Source organism: Anomaloglossus baeobatrachus, chromosome 6 (genome assembly GCF_048569485.1).
Source record: "Anomaloglossus baeobatrachus isolate aAnoBae1 chromosome 6, aAnoBae1.hap1, whole genome shotgun sequence".
Classification (NCBI taxonomy): domain Eukaryota; kingdom Metazoa; phylum Chordata; class Amphibia; order Anura; family Aromobatidae; genus Anomaloglossus; species Anomaloglossus baeobatrachus.
The window spans coordinates 146,522,265-146,539,750 of NC_134358.1; the positions used below are offsets into that span (position 1 = coordinate 146,522,265).

Here is a 17,486-nt window from a genome sequence, read left to right on the forward strand (position 1 = left end):
CGCTCAGCAGAGCTCACAGAGCTCAGACCCCGTCCTCCTAAACGGAGACGCAGGGGCTCCTCTCCTTCCTCGTCCCGCGGCTCTGATTCACGAGCTGAATCACAGGACGAGGAGGATGCCTTTACTGTGGGCTCGGACGCTACCTCCATGTGCCCCATTGATCTGACCGAAGGTGATGCAGATGTTAGTGATTTGATTGCGTCCATTAATTCTGTACTGGACCTCAATCCACCAGTATCGGAGGAACAACCCTCTCTGGCAGAAAAGCACCAGTTTACTTTGCCTAAGAGACCAAGGAGTGTGTTCTTTAACCACTCCAGTTTTCAGGACACTGTGACCAAGCCCAGGGCCTGTCCTGACAAACGCTTCCCAAAGCGTAGTTCTGATGACCGTTTTCCCTTTCCACCAGAGGTGGTCAAGGAGTGGGCTCATTCACCGAAGGTAGACCCTCCGGTGTCTAGAATCTCAGCCCGGACAGTTGTATCTGTGGCTGATGGCACCTCACTTAAGGATTCCACTGACGGGGCGTGGCCTGGACGGCAATGTGAAGAGACGTGTTTGTGGAGCTCTCCTGCAAACACCCTTGATAAATCCCTTAATACCGCTGTTATCACTGCCTCAGCCGGCTGTCAGGAAGATAAGGTGGTGAGGACTTATCTGGGGTGAGTCTGGTGGATGCAGAATGCCATGGTCCGTCGCAGGCAAAAAGATAATGGAGGCGGGAAAGTCCCCAGCTCTCAAGATGGTGCCATGATAAGGCAGGAAGCTGAGAAAGTTAATGCAGCCTGTCAGGAGAGGATGCAGATCGCTGCAAGGCTGGAGAAATTTGCCTGGACTCCAGAGAAATCACTTCAGCATATAGATAACAGAGGTGAGATAGGAGAGGAGGGGGAAGACAATGCCAGCTCTGATGATATGGGGGATGGTGAACAGCAGCAAGATAAGACAGGAGAAGTAGAGGAAGCACATAGTGCAGAGGAGGCTCCAGAAAACCCCACTTTAAAGGACATTTTTGCAGTGGTGTCTTTTTGTAAAGGAGCTCTGACTACCCTGACAAAGCAAGTTAAGGGATTACAGGCAGAGGTTGCTGACATTAAGAAAGACCTCAAGAAAGCCGATCTGAGAACAGCGGCTGTGGAGGAGAGAGTGGGGATAACAGAGGATCATATTACAAAACTACAAAAGTCTGAAAAAACATTTGCACAGCAGATAGCTGAAATCACGGCAAAAAATGATGATTTAGAGAACCGCTCTAGAAGAAATAACATCCGAATTGTCGGCATCCCTGAGAAAGCGGAAGGAAGAAACCCCACTGAATATGTAGAAGACTGGCTCAGGGGGAAAATGGGTGCTAATGTCTTATCCAAGCTCTATGCCGTGGAACGTGCACACAGAGTCCCGATGCAGCCACAACCAGCAGGCAGGGGCCCTCGCACTATGCTAGCCAAGCTCCTCAACTACAGAGACAGGGACACTATACTGCGAAAGGCAAGAGACATGGAGGATCTTATGATTGACGGCCAGAGAATTTCCATATACCCGGACTACTCCATTTCTGTTCAAAAGCTGCGTATGACTTTTACAGGAGTAAAGAGGCGCCTGCGAGAGATGGGGGTGCAATACTCAATGATGTTCCCGGCAAAGCTAAGAGTGATGGCGTTGGAGCGGGTGCACTTTTTTACAACTCCGGAGGAAGCCATGCAGTGGTTGGACGCAAACGAAAAGCGGATCCGTTTGAAGGAATGAGCTGACTGTCTGAATCTGCAGTGTGTTGGAGAAGGCCGGCTGAGGCTCTACAACATCCTTAGGAGCTTACAGGGGACCCTTCTTGTTTTTTCATTTTTTTCTCCCCCCCTTTTTTTTTTTCCCTCCTTCCCTTTGGGATTGAGGTAGTATGCAGGGGGAATGCGAAGGGTTTGATGTGAGCTTCGCAGGACATGGGGACTGCCTAATTAGGCGCGGTGGTGGTATTTACAATTTGAGATTCCAGTTTAATTACTGTTCGCCATTTTACTGTTATATTGTTTGAGTAGAATATGATTATACATAGACAGGGTGGGAGTGGAGAATTGTTGGAAAAGGGACGAGTTTTAAAATGTGTCTAAGAGGGGAAGGCGATGGAGGTAGGGGGGAATTTAGTAAGGATTATGGACCAGGTTTGGAAAACCCGATGCTTCACGGGAGTACTCAAAAACATGAACATGAAGTGGTAGGGAGCAGGAGGGGAGGGGAGCAGGGGGGGAGGGGGGAAAGGGGTAGGGTGGAGGCAGCATGGGGAGATACTACAAGGTTTGATGGTTTTACTGGGAGGGATAATGGGGGATAGAATTAAGGTGTTGAGTTGGAATATTAGAGGGTTATCAGATAGGTCTAGGAGAGCGGCATTAATTAAATATGTTCAAGACCAGAACCCGTCAGTAATATGTCTACTAGAAACGCATCTCACAAAGGAGACAACACATGTTTTAAATAGGAGATGGGTGCAGAAGGCCTATCACTCCACCTTTTCCAACTATGCAAGGGGTGTATCACTGCTGATCCATAACTCTGTGCAATATGAAGAGATAGAAGTGTATGTGGATAAAGAGGGACAGTGTGTGGCCGTCAAGTGTAAAATATTTGTCAGACTCATGTGTATAGCTGCAATATATATACCACCTCCATATAAGTGCACCAAACTAAGGGAGATAAGGGAGTTCTCTGAGAAGGGGGGAGTAATCCCTTTTTTACTGGTGGGGGACTTCAATAATGTGATAGACCTGTACTGGGATAGGAGTAGTAGACCAGGTAGACTCCAGGTATTCAGGATAGTTCTATAACTTCGTTTGGCACTCTTATTGGGGAACTTGGAATGGTGGATGCCTGGCGAGTGAGGAATGGGAGGGTATCCTGCTTCTCTTGTTGTTCGGCTTCGCATAACACTCTGTCCCGCATTGACATGGCTCTAGCTAGTGATCTGATGGATGCAATGATAGGCGACGTGCAATATCTGACAAGAGTGATTTCAGATCATAGCCCAATTCTAGTGTCCATACGACGGGGGACCCTGACAGGGGGAAGGAGAGGAGAGTGGAAGCTTCATCCAGCATGGATCCGTCATATTAATATGGGGAATATAGAACGGGATCTTGGGGATTTCTTTATCCACAACGAGGGTAACACTGGTCCGCTGGTGGTATGGGATGCGATGAAGGCATACCTCAGGGGGCTCCTGTTCAGGGATATCTGTAGACGTAAAACACAGACGAGGCAGGATGAGAAATATAGCCTGGAGGCCTTAGATAAGGCAGAGCTGGAAGCAATCCGGAGTACTACTACGGACGCGAAGCAAAATCTTAGGCAGGCGCATGAACAGGTTAATAAGATGCTTTTGGAGAAGGCGGTAAGGAAGCAGGCATTCCAAAAATTGCATTTTTATGAGGAGGGGGAAAAAGTTGGTCATCTATTATCGGTCATAGCTGCAGCTCAAAGGAGTAGCTCATTTGTGCATGGTATGGACACGGTGGAGGGGACACAGGTCACTGAGGTTGAGGAGATCCTTGGGGTCTTTAAAGATTTCTATCGCACGCTATATTCTTCTATTGGAGAGATGAGGGTGGAAGAGGTTGACTCATTTCTTGAGCGAGGTGAGCTTCCGGTATTGTCTGTGGTGGATAGAGATAAACTGGAGTCACCTATTACTATTGATGAACTGGAGGGCGCTCTGCATGGCATGAGCAATGACAAGGCACCGGGAGCAGACGGGCTACCAGTTGAAATTTATAAACAGTTAGAAGAAATCCTATTACCCAAACTATTGAAAGTCTTTGAGGTGGCGGAGGGGGAAGGTGTATTGCCTGAATCTATGAGAGAAGCAATAATAGTAGTAATTCCTAAGGAGGATAAAAATCCGAGGCTTCCAGACTCATATAGACCCATCTCGTTATTAACAGCGGACGTGAAGCTTCTGGCTAAGGTGTTGTCAAACCGGCTGACTGGAGTTATATCTAACCTAATACATATGGACCAATCAGGGTTCATGGCCAATAGGTCAACAGCTGCTAATATCTGGAGATTATATCTTAATCTACAGTTGCCGCCTGACAACCCTGGCCGGAGGGTGATCGCTTCGCTAGATGCCCAGAAAGCGTTCGATAGTGTTGAGTGGGGGTATCTGTGGAAAGTGTTGCAGCATATGGGTTTTGGCCCACGGTTTGTAAAGTGGGTGCAGCTGTTGTATAATAGGCCTACTGCTAAAGTTAGAGTTAACGGTATGACCTCCACAGCGTTTGAGTTGCACCGGGGAACGAGACAGGGCTGCCCACTATCGCCGCTCCTATTTGCTATTGCAATAGAGCCTCTGGCGGCGGCCATTAGGAAATCAAAGGAGATCCATGGATTTAAGTATGGGCATTTAGAGGAGAAAATAGCTCTTTATGCTGACGATTTATTACTTTTCTTGGGGGATCCATCAGCCTCATTGGATCATGCCATGCGGATAATAGAGAGATTTGGAGAAGTTTCGGGACTGACCATTAATTGGTCTAAATCAAGCCTCTTTAAAGTGGATGGGGAAGTAGCCTGGACAAATGAGGATACTGGGGCTAACAAATTGAAGAATGTGGACGAATTTAAATATCTAGGTATCCAGATATCTCTGCCAGTAGAAAAATACATACAGGTGAACTTATGGCCTCTCCTTAAAAAATTGAGAGCCAAGGTGGATGCCTAGTGGGTAGAAGTCCATTGGTAATGGGACTAGAGGATGGTGCGGTGGGGCTCCTGGGTAGAACATCTCCTACAATGGCACTTATAAATAAGACCTGGGATAGGCTGAAAAGGGTGAGAGGGGTGACACGGTTAACTAAGTTTACACCTATCTGGGATAACAGTAATCTCCCGGAGAAAGGGGTAATAGATGTGATAAATTTAATTTGGATGCCGATTTGTTATTCTGTTGTATGTATTCTGTTTTAATAAAAAAGTATCTGATTTAAAAAAAAAAAAGGATTCCACTGACCGCCAGGTTGACCTTCTGGCCAAATCTGTATATGAAGCGGCAGGAGCCTCGTTCTCCCCGTCTTTTGCAGCAGTATGGGCTCTTAAAGCCGTCTCTGCCTCTCTGGAGGAGATGCATTCCCTCACCAGGGACTCTATGCCCGAAATGGTTGCCTTAACTTCCCAGGCTTCAGCCTTTTCATCCTATGCCATGTCTGCCATTCTGGAGGCTTCTCACCGCACGGCGGTGGCTCCGGCTAATTCCCTCGCTATATGCAGGATCTTGTGGCTTCGAGAGTGGAAAGCAGACGCTTCTTCCAAGAAGTACCTTGCTGGGCTCCCATTTGCTGGGCCCCGGCTGGTCGGCGAACAACTGGATGAAATTATTAAGGAAGCTACTGGCGGGAAGAGTACTTCCTGGCCACAAACTAAAACCAGGAAACCTGTCCAGGGCAGGAACCAGTCGAGGTTTCGTTCCTTTCGTTCCTCAAACTGGTCATCCTCTAAGCCCTCAGCCTCGTCCACTAACTCAGCCAAGGACCGAAAACCCAGCTGGCGCACGAAGCCGCGTCCTCAGAAGTCCGCAGGAGCCGCTGCCACTAAGGCAGCCTCCTCTTGACTATCTGGCCGCGCCAGCAACGTCCTTGGTCGGTGGCAGGCTCTCCCACTTTGGCGACGTGTGGTTTCAACACGTCTCCAATCAGTGGGTGCGGGATATCATCTCCCACGGCTACAGGATAGAATTCTCTTCCAGCCCGCCAAACAGATTTTTTTCTGTCCACTCCCCCCTGCTCCAAGGCCGCCGCCTTCTCACAGGCCGTGGCATCCTTGCAGGCCAATGGAGTAATTGTACCGGTTCCCGCCCGGGAACGGTTCAGAGGTTTCTACTCAAACCTCTTCCTAGTCCCCAAAAAGGACGGTTCCTTCCGGCCCATCCTGGATCTCAAGCTTCTCAACAAGCATGTTCAGGTGTGGCATTTTCGCATGGAGTCTCTGCGATCAGTCATTGCCTCAATGACCCAAGGAGATTTCCTATCATCCATCGACATCAGAGATGCCTATCTGCATGTGCCAATTGCAGTTTCACACCAGCATTGGCTACGTTTTGCAATCGGAGAGGAACATTTCCAATTCGTGGCTCTCCCCTTCGGGTTAGCCACGGCCCCTCGGGTATTCACCAAGGTCATGGCAGCAGTGGTTGCGGTTCTGCACCTCCAGGGGTTGGCAGTGATTCCTTACCTGGACGACCTTCTAGTCAAGGCTTCATCCAGTGCAGACTGTCAGCGGAGTGTCTCGCTCACTCTCGCCACTCTAGTCCAGTTCGGGTGGCTTGTCAATCTACCCAAGTCCACTCTGACTCCGACCCAGAGTCTCACGTACCTAGGGATGCAGTTCGAGACTTTGCCGGCACTTGTAAAGCTGCCCTTAGTCAAACAGCAGTCCCTCCATCTGGCGGTGCGCTCTTTGCTGAGGTCTCGCCGTCACTCCATCAGGCACCTAATGCAGGTGCTGGGTCAGATGGTGGCGTCAATGGAAGCGGTTCCCTTTGCCCAGTTCCATCTGCGTCCTCTGCAGCTGGACATTCTCCGCTGTTGGGACAAGCGGACTTACTCCTTGCACAGGTTGGTGGCTCTGTCGCCACAGACCAGGGGCTCTCTTCAGTGGTGGCTTCGGCCCCTCTCTCTGTCTCAGGGACGCTCCTTCCTGGCTCCGTCCTGGGTGATCCTCACCACGGATGCCAGTCTAATCGGCTGGGGAGCAGTATATCTCCACCGCAGAGCGCAGGGCACTTGGACTCAGTCCGAATCAGCCCTCTCGATCAATGTGCTGGAAATCAGAGCTGTGCTTCTAGCTCTCTTAGCCTTTCACCATCTGTTGGCGGGCAAGCACATTCGAGTCCAGTCAGACAACGCGACAGCGGTTGCCTACATCAATCACCAGGGCGGGACACGCAGCCGCCTGGCAATGTTGGAGGTTCAACGCATCCTTCAGTGGACGGAGGACTCAAAGTCCACCATATCCGCAGTCCACATCCCAGGCGTGGAAAACTGGGAGGCAGATTATCTCAGCCGTCAAACCGTGGACAGCGGCGAGTGGGCTCTGCATCCGGCAGTGTTTCGGACAATCTGCCGCAAGTGGGGCACTCCGGAAGTGGATCTAATGGCATCCCGGCACAACAACAAGGTTCCGGTTTACGTGGCTCTCTCCCACGATCCGCAGGCCTTTGCAGCGGACGCGCTGGTTCAGGATTGGTCCCAGTTTCGTCTGTCTTACGTGTTTCTCCCTCTAGCTCTCTTGCCCAGAGTCCTGCGCAAGATCAGAATGGAGGGCCGTCGGGTCATCCTCATTGCTCCAGACTGGCCCAGGCGAGCTTGGTATGCAGACCTGCTCCACCTGTCCGTAGAGGTGCCGTGGCATCTTGCGGACCGTCCAGACCTTCTCTCACAAGGTCAGTTTTTCCGCCAGAATTCTGCGGCTCTCAGATTGACGGCGTGGCTCTTGAGTCCTGGATCTTGACGACTTCTGGTATCCCTCCTGAAGTCATCTCCACTATGACTCGGGCTCGGAAGTCTTCCTCGGCCAAGATATATCACAGGACCTGGAGAATCTTCCTGTCCTGGTGTCGCTCTTCCGGCCATGCTCCTTGGCCTTTTTCCCTGCCGACCCTTCTGTCCTTTTTACAGTCCGGTCTGCAGCTAGGACTATCCCTCACTTCCCTCAAGGGACAGGTCTCGGCTCTGTCAGTATTGTTCCAGCGGCGTATCGCCCGACTGGCTCAGGTGCGCACCTTCATGCAGGGCGCATCTCACATCATTCCGCCTTACCGGCGGCCTTTGGATCCCTGGGACCTTAATCTGGTCCTCACGGCCTTGCAGAAACCCCCTTTTGAGCCACTTGGGGAGGTTTCTTTGTCTCGTCTTTCACAGAAAGTGGTCTTTCTAGTGGCCATAACCTCCCTCAGGAGAGTCTGATTTGGCTGCTCTCTCTTCGGAGTCACCTTTTTTGGTTTTTCATCAGGACAAGGTGGTTCTCCGTCCGACTCCGGACTTTCTGCCTAAGGTGGTATCTGCTTTCCACCTTAACCAGGATATTTCCCTGCCTTCCTTTTGTCCGGCTCCTGTTCATCGCTTTGAAAAAGCGTTGCATACTCTGGATCTGGTGCGGGCGCTCCGGATCTATGTATCTCGCACCGCTGCTCTTAGGCGGTGCACCTCTCTTTTTGTGCTGACCTCAGGTCGGCGCAAGGGCCTCTCTGCTTCTAAGCCGACCCTAGCTCGTTGGATTAGGTCGGCCATTTCCGATGCCTACCAGTGTACTCAAGTGTCTCCCCCGCCGGGGATCAAGGCACACTCGACCAGAGCTGTCGGTGCCTCTTGGGCTTTCCGGCACCAGGCTACGGCTCAGCAGGTCTGTCAGGCTGCCACTTGGTCTAGTCTGCATACCTTTTCGAAGCACTACCAAGTGCATGCTCATGCTTCGGCAGATGCGAGCTTGGGCAGACGCATCCTTCAGGCGGCTGTCGCCCATTTGTGAAGTTAGGTTTCGCCTACTTCTCAGTTTTCTGTTTATTCCCACCCATGGACTGCTTTGAGACGTCCCATGGTCTGGGTCTCCCATAAGGAACGATGAAGAAAAAGAGAATTTTGTTTACTTACCGTAAATTCTTTTTCTTATAGTTCCGTAATGGGAGACCCAGCACCCTCCCTGTTGCCTGTTGGCAGTTTTCTTGTTCCGTGTGTTTTCACCGGCTGTTGTTGTAGACAGAGGCTCCGGTTGTTCCGTTTTTTTGCTCTATCTCTACTTGTGGGTGGCTGTCTTCCTTCAGCTTTTGCACTAAAACTGCTATATTTGGTTATCCAGGGGGTGTATAGGCTCAGAGGGAGGAGCTACACTTTTTAGTGTAGTACTTTGTGTGTCCTCCGGAGGCAGAAGCTATACACCCATGGTCTGGGTCTCCCATTACGGAACTATAAGAAAAAGAATTTACGGTAAGTAAACAAAATTCTCTTTTTTCCTGGAAATAGTTTTTATTGCTTCCTACTTGCTATTGACAATTGCAGCAATACTCACTCTGTATCCAGCGCTGGCTCCTGTATTTGTTGACATACTGCATCATTGTTCTGTAGCTGTGTCACCACTGCAGTATGTCACTCGGCTCAGTGAGTATTGGGGGTAGACTGTGATTAACTGCAGCGGTGACATGTACTGTACTCATGGCAAAATGGAAACCTTAACCGCCACAAATCGTGCTGGACCTGGGAAGGGAGGATATTGCTGTAACTCTGATTTCCAACATATGCAAGCCTATTAATACGTTTTCCTAGGCACCTTGTTTAATTTTGAGACACATTCTTTTAAGTAGGTTACTAAATGGTGAGACTTTTATGTCCTCAATGTCAGGGCACCATTGTTTCTTCACTGACTACAGTTGTGATACTTTTATCTATAATCTGCAAACATCTACAAATCTCCTCGAACATAAATGCCTCACATAAATGTTTTCTTATTAATACAAATGTACTTTATAGGTGGTGTCACACACAGCGACGGCGACAATGACGTCGCTGCTAAGTCACCATTTTCTGTGACATGGCAGCGACGTCCCGTCGCTGTCGCTGTGTGTGACATCCAGCAACGAGCTGGCCCCTGCTGTGAGGTCGCCGCTCATTGAAGAATGTCCTGCTTCATTTTTTGCTCGTCGCTCTCCCGCTGTGAAGCACACATCGCTGTGTGTGACAGTGAGAGAGCGACGAACTGAAGCGAGCAGGGAACCGGCGTCTGGCAGCCTGCGATAAGCTGTAACCAAGGTAAACATCGGGTAACCAAGAAGCCCTTTCCTTGGTTACCCGATATTTACATTAGTTACTAGCACCGCCGCTCTCACGCTGCCAGTGCTGCTGGCTCCCTGCTCCCTGCACTCCTAGCCAGAGTACACATCGGGTTAATTACCCGATGTGTACTCCAGCTATGCGAGCAGGGAGCCGGCACTGGCAGCGTGAGAGCACACCGCTGGCTCCCTGCACACGTAGCCGGAGCCGGAGTACACATCGGGTAATTAACTCGATGTGTACCCTGGCTAGGAGTGCAGGGAGCCAGCTAAGCGTGTGCGCTGGTAACCAAGGTAAATATCGGGTAATGGTTACCCGATATTTACCTTAGTTACCAAGTGCAGCATGGCTTCCACAGCGACGCGTGTCGTTATGATCGCTGCTGCGTCTGCGTGTTTGACAGCTAAGCAGCGATCATAACAGCGACTTAATAGGTAGTTGTTGCGTCACAGAAAATGGTGACGTAACAGCGACGTCGCTATGTGTGAACCCAGCTTATGTCGTAACATTTATTTGTTTTGTATTATTCCAGTTTGTTTAGCACTTGGAGAGTTTGTCTGGTGAAAAGAAGTGATTACCCATCAGCAAAAACCAGCCCTCTTATCCCCGTTAGACTTTAGCAACATGCCCAGCTGCGGCTCCATTTATTCTCTATGTGGCTGCCGGAGAAAGCCAAGATAGCTGTCGACAGTCCCACAGAGTGTGAATGGAGTGCCCTATTTTAGCAATTGGTGGGCATTCCGTGGATAGGTGATAACTTCTTTTTTCACCATACAGCCACTTTAAAGGGATTCTCCACCATTGATCAACCCCAGCTTAATTGATTCAGGATCCTCATTAAAAATAAAAACAGTGTACTCTCAGCTCCTTCAGCGGCATGGTTCAAGCGATCTCACTTACGCTGTTCCCCACAGTGACACCTTTTGTTGTGTCACATGAGCGAGCACTCGTTAATATACAACTTTACTATTTTGTCAGAGCGCATGTCCGTCCAGACGGGACATTGTTGAGCTGCAGCCAAAGAGCGCCTGCTCATTAGCTATAGCCTTCATATGATACAACAAGGCACGTCACCGCTGGGAACAACCAGTAGTGGAAACCCCCTTAAAGCACTTTCTTTGTTGAGGTTAACATTTTTAATGCCAAGAAGTCCCATGAGACATAAAATTAATATATCAGTATAATATTAATATAACATTGAAATGTATTTCTTACAGTGCATCAAGGGTTGATCAGAGTCTGTTCCAAGCCCCTCAGATTCGTACAGGTAATGTAATATGATCACTTAATCTATTATGTAGTCACATTAGGCTGATGTTGGGCCAGATGTTACTTTATCGGAATATGAGGTCATCATATATTTATACAGCATAGTGCAAAACTGGTATTTAGTATGCGCCATACGCCATACTTTATTTTAGCATGTTTTTATAGGTGCAGTTTTTTGTGCAGTACCAAGATGCAGTTTTCCATTAATAAAACATTGGAGACTTTTTTTTTTTAGCTAATCTATAATGTGACAAAAAACTCATATCTACATGTAACCAAAATGAATCCAACAGGTGGTGTTCAAAGTCAATTATCTAAACCTACAAAAAGGCCACATCCTTTTTACTATTCTTTTTACTTCAGATATGTCAATGAATTAAATGCATTCTAACTGATCCATCACCATGTAAAACACCTTTAATTTTTGAGAGAAGTCTTCCCCTTGATGAAACAAGAACAAAACAAGCATTGGACTCAAATGAGGGGTAGTGGATTGCGTGATTGTTTCTTTTTACTATGATTTTTATATTATTTCTACTTTATTATTCACTATCCTTTATGTAACCTGTGCTGTGTATTTCACCTATGAATTCATCTATTTATGCACACATCACCAATAATGTGTCGTCTCCACTGCTGCTTTCCTTGTCTATCATTGTCTACACCACTTGCGTCATGTCAACAGGGCTTCAGTCAATAATCGTGGTGAGCGGCTTGTACGGTCTACTGAGGCACTAAAGGCACTTATCACATATCGCTCTGTAGCCCATGTCAGGGCTCAAGACAATAACTGACACTGGGAGCAGTGGGGGAGACTCAACTGTGGACCTGGGGAGGGTGAGAGAAGGTTTTGTTTTTTTTGTTTTTTTTACTATGCCTATGCAGTGAGCAGTACCCACAAGATTATCAGGATGAATATATTTGTTGAAATAGCACCTCACTCAATAAGGGAGTCAACAGGTAATGTTTAACATAAATTATGAATACGTGTTCCATGTGTAAAAATTAGGCTATGTGTCCACGGGAGAATGTAGCTGCGGATTTTTCTGCATCAAAATCCGCAGCTTTTCAAAGGTGCGGATTTGCCGCTGATTTTGGTGTGGATTTTTTATTTTTTTTTCCACCAATTTTAAAGCCAAAATCTGGATGAGAATCCGCAACAATAATTGACATGTTGCAGATTTTTCCGGATCAAAATCCGCACGAAATCCGCTGCGGAAAAATCCGCAGCATGGGCACAGCATTTCCAAAATGCCATAGAAATGGCTGGGAAGTGCCTGAGCTGCAGATTTTCGGGAAATCCGTGGCTTTTCCGCGAGAAATCCACGGCAAAATCTGCGTATTTTCCGCAGCGTGGGCACATAGCCTTACAGAATCCATATGTAAAACACAGACGTCTGAACGAGGATTTAGAAAGAACGGACAACCAATTCTGCCAGTGCATATACACATCTTCCAGCAGAGTTCACCAAGAATAGCAAAGCTGCTGGCAACTTAAGGATGGAAATAAATGTTGTCTCTGTTGACGCTCCCACTGTGTGATAATGTGCAATTAAGACCTATTTTACTTACTTCATGTGCTGCTCTTGCTGACTTTGCCTTTTCTTTAGGATGGGTACGGGGCAGACCGTTCTGATGAGCCATCAGCACCTGGCGAGGTCCGTGCTGGAAAGTGGAAAGTTCCTACTTTCAAAGAATATCTTGACCTGTTCCGTAATCTTTTGAACTGTGATCAGTTGCAGGTATTCCTTTCTGCTTTTTTTTGTATTTATACTATTTGCTGTTTTATTATTGCCTGCTTGATTTGTCATTCTGGCTTTATTATGTGCAGTACTAAGGCGCTAATAACAAAATGTATTTAAATTGAAACAAAATGATATATGTTTGTTATTTATGGATCTGTCAGTTTTACCATATATTGAACTTTGTAACTAAAAAAAAACCAATTGTGGAATTGCATTTTTGTTTTGCAATTTCACCGCATTTTCACATCATTTTCCAGTACTCTATAAACTAAAATGAATGTATCCTTCAAAACTGTAACTCAACTCGAAAAAAACAAGCCCTCATATGGCTATATGGACAGAAAAAAATCAATAAGTTATGGCTCTTGGAAGAACGGGAGAAAAAAAACAAACGCACAAAAATGGCAAATCGCTGGGTTGGGATGGGGTTAAGGGCAGAGAGATATGTTTTAAGCATAAATGTATAATGGATGAAATCTATGGTCAAATACGATTTTGACCTCTGACACTCGAGACACGTGGAGCACCACTGGAGAAAACATGTTAGCAGTGTGTGCCAGGGTTGCTGCCCTCTGTGCGGGGTGTTCTGGGTGTACGGAGTGCAGCTAAATCAAGGGCACTTTTTACAATTTTATTATAATATTTCTCGGCTGAATCGGGACATGAGAGGGAGGAGATTTGGGCCAATGGTGATTGTAAATTGTGCATAAATTGGGTATTGATGGCAAGTTTATTTTGATATGTGCAATTAGTCGGGGTTTCCTATGCAAGATGAGAGATATTGACAGAGAAGGAAAAATTGTGGTCAGAATCAGGGAGAGGGGTGTTAGTAAGATCATGTCATGCCCAGAGGAATGGCAGGAGAAGACCAGGTCCAGTGCATTCCTGTTTTCACACCTAGGACAGTTTAGCTGTGACAGGCCGGGAGAGGAGGCTAAAGACAGATGGTGAGTTGTAGAAGGTGAAAGTGTATAATCAATGAGGATGTTAAAGTTTCCCAAATTAAGAGTGGGAGTGTCACAGGATAGAAAGTGTGGAAGCCAGTTGGCAAAGTGGTCCAGGAAATGGTGGGATTCTCCCGCAGGGTGGTACACAACCGCCACTTGCAGGAAGAAGGGCCAGAAAAATCTGAAGGCATGGACCTCAAAATAAGGGAAGAAACGTGATCATACTGGGGGGATGACCCGACTAGCACATTTTGTTGAAAGAAGCAGACCAACACCCCCACCTTGTCTGTTCTCAGGTCTAGGAATATCTGAAAAATGTAAGCAACCATACGAGAGGGTGAAAATATAGGCAGTGTCTAATATCTGGATCCCTGTTTTAGTAAGAGCCAGAAGGTTAAAGGGAATCTATCAACAATATTTTGCTATGTAATTTGAATACAGCAGGTAATAGGGGCTGAAACACTTAATTCAGCAATGTGGCATTTATTAACCCCTTCACGACCTAGGACTTAAATGTACCTCCTAGGTCACCTACCCTGGTTAACGAGCCCGCTGTAATCCCCGCACGTCGGCTGATCTGATCAGCAGACGTGCGGCTAACAGGTGCGGGTGGATTGGCTATTACATCTGACAGCCGATCTAATGCACTTCGATTGCACCATTCCCCGCCACAATCGGCAGCCTAGTGACACAGTCACAGGGCACCAATGTGTTGGCATGGCAGCCGGGGGTCAGATGATGACCCCTGTTGCTGTCAGGACGTGTTTCCTGTGAAGACCAGCAAAGCGCCAGCACTCACAGTAACACAGCATTTCTGCTGATCAGAACGATGATGAAGCATCGCTCAGATCAGCACAAGAGATTGGACTGTGCAGTGATAAAGTCCCCCTAGAGGGACTGGAAAATAAATTAAAAATGTAAAGTGTTTTTTTTTTGTTTTTTTTTTAAAAAATTAAAATCACTCCCCTTTTGCCCCATTGCGAATAAAATAATAATAATTAATAAATACACATATTTGGTATCGCCACTTTCAGAAACGCCCGATCTCTCAAAATATAAAATCAATTAATCTGATCAGTAAATGGTGTAAAAAAAAATTACTTTATTTTTGTTTGCCGCAACATTGCATGAAGATGCAATAACAGGCGATCAAAACATTGGATCTATCCAAAAATAGTATAATAAAAAACATCAGCTCAAGATGCAAAAAATAAGCCATCACTGAGCCCCAGATCCCGAAAAATTAGAACACTACACATATCGGAAATGACAAAAGAACAATTCTATTTTTCTTCACCGTTCCTTATGGGAGACCCAGACCATGGGGTGTATAGCTTCTGCCTCCGGAGGACACACAAAGTACTACACTCAAACGTGTAGCTCCTCCCTCCGGGCTATATACACCCCCTGGATGACAATCTAACCAGTTCAATGCTTTGTGTTTCAGGAGGTCACACACACATGCATTCTCTGATTTTTAATTTTTAAGATTTTTGATTTTAAAGATATGGAAGAAAAGCAGGTCCAGTCTGGACTCCCGGCATGTCCCTTCTCACCCCACTGTGTCGGCGGTGCTTTTAAGGTTGACTTCCAAGGCTGGAGCCTTCACATGCCGCGCTCCTTCACCATCCTCTGAGGCTCTGGCTTGAAGTGGGAGCCATCACGGTTCTCACTGCTTTGCAGGAGACCGGTCTCCATCCGCAGCCCTGTCAGGTTCCTGCCGGACGGAGCGTTTAACCCCCCCCAGGGTCCTGGCCCTGCGTCTCAAAGCTAAGTATTGAGACGTTTTTCAGGGGTCCCGGGTACATTTATTAAGGGGAGAGTGTGTCTTTTGACTTTGCTGTAAATTCCGGCCGGTTCTCTGGGTTTTTCCTGAGAACCGCGCCGAGGGTGCCTGCTCGTCGGCCGCATGTCAAAATCTAGGCCCCGGCTTCAGTTGCGGCCTAGTTTCGGTTTCAGTCCCTCTGCATGTCAGTTTTGCAGGGAAACAGTGCGGCGCCGCCCACCGGCCGTCCAGCAGAGGGGAGGACACTCCTCTCTGAGGAGATGTTTCCCTCCCCTGTATCTCTCCTTGGCCCTCCGGATTCCCGCTCTTGGGCTAATCCCCGCCCCCCCTCCTCACTCCAGTGCCATTTTATCAGCGTTCTCACACTGATCGGCGCTGGCTGCTGCATCCACTGGGGGTCCGAGCTGTGGAATCCGGAGGGCACACAAAACCGGTCTGGTAAGCCACAACCTCTGGTTGTGGGCTTTATTATACACTCTCAGGGGGTCATTCTATAGGAGTGTATTCTTTACTGCAGAGTTTCCACCTCAGCAGCATGTCTCTCACTAGGAGCAAGTCTGCTAAGCTGTACTCTATATGCACTGCATGTAAGCTCATTCTGCCAGAACCGAGCACATACCCACATTGTGATGCCTGCTCTAACATGGTGGTGCCTCAGCCTGGAGCCTCTTCAGGGGTCCCCCCGGCTGCTCCGGCCCCGGTGGCTGAACCCCCGGCTTGGGTAGCATCTTTTTCCAGAGCTATCTCCCAGTCTTTTGCCGACTACATGGGACAGCTGTCCCGGACTCTGCTGACCATGCATCAGCCCCCTTCTCAGGGCGCCTCTGCTGCTCCGAGCTCTGCAGAGCTCTCAGAGCATGTTTTAGGACCCCGTCCTCCTAAACGGAGACGCAGGGACCCTTCTCCTTCCTCGTCCCACGGCTCTGATTCACGAGCTGAGGTGCAGGGCGAGGAGGATACTTTTACTGTGGGCTCAGACGCTACCTCTATGTACCCCATTGACTTATCTGAGGGTGATGCGGATGTTAGTGACTTGATTGCATCCATTAACTCCGTACTGAACCTCAATCCACCAGTGTCAGAGGAACAAGCCTCTCTGGTAGAAATACACCAGTTTACCTCTCCTAAGAGAGTTAGGAGTACGTTTTTTAACCACTCCAGTTTTCAGGCCACTGTTACCAAGCCCAGGGCCTGTCCTGACAAACTCTTCCCAAAGCGTAGTTCTGATGACCGTTTTCCCTTTCCACCAGAAGTGGTTAAGGAGTGGGCTCATTCTCCAAAGGTAGACCCTCCGGTGTCTAGAATCTCAGCACGGACAGTAGTATCTGTGGCCGATGGCACCTCTCTTAAGGATCCCACTGACCGCCAGGTTGACCTTCTGGCCAAATCTGTATATGAGGCGGCAGGAGCCTCGTTCTCCCCGTCCTTTGCAGCAGTGTGGGCTCTTAAGGCAGTCTCTGCCTCTCTGGCGGAGATACATTCCCTCGCCAGGGACTCTATACCCGAGATGGTTGCCTTAACTTCCCAGGCTTCGGCTTTTTCATCCTACGCCATGTCTGCCATTCTGGAGGCTTCTCACCGCACGGCGGTGGTTTCCGCTAATTCTCTCGCGATCCGCAGGATCTTGTGGCTTCGAGAGTGGAAAGCAGATGCTTCTTCTAAGAAGTACCTTGCTGGGCTCCCCTTTGCTGGGTCCCGGTTGTTCGGTGAACAACTGGATGAAATTATTAAGGAAGCTACTGGCGGGAAGAGTACTTCCTTGCCACAAACTAAAACCAGGAAACCTGTCCAGGGCAGGAACCAGTCGAGGTTTCGTTCCTTTCGTTCCTCAAACTGGTCATCCTCTAAGCCCTCAGCTTCGTCCACTACCTCAGCCAAGGATCGAAAACCCAACTGGCGCGCGAAACCGCGTCCTCAGAAGAACGGAGGAGCC

General features: G+C 48.2%; 1 protein-coding gene across 1 annotated transcript in view; it reads left to right on the forward strand.

Moving 5' to 3' along the window:
• PRKDC (protein kinase, DNA-activated, catalytic subunit) overlaps positions 1 to 17,486 on the forward strand; it is a 527,347-nt gene that overhangs the window by 150,499 nt on the left and 359,362 nt on the right. The window contains exons 14-15 of the mRNA XM_075353287.1: positions 11,024 to 11,073; positions 12,686 to 12,817. Of these exons, the coding sequence (XP_075209402.1) occupies positions 11,024 to 11,073; positions 12,686 to 12,817 (182 nt within the window). The remainder of the gene's footprint in view (positions 1 to 11,023; positions 11,074 to 12,685; positions 12,818 to 17,486) is intronic.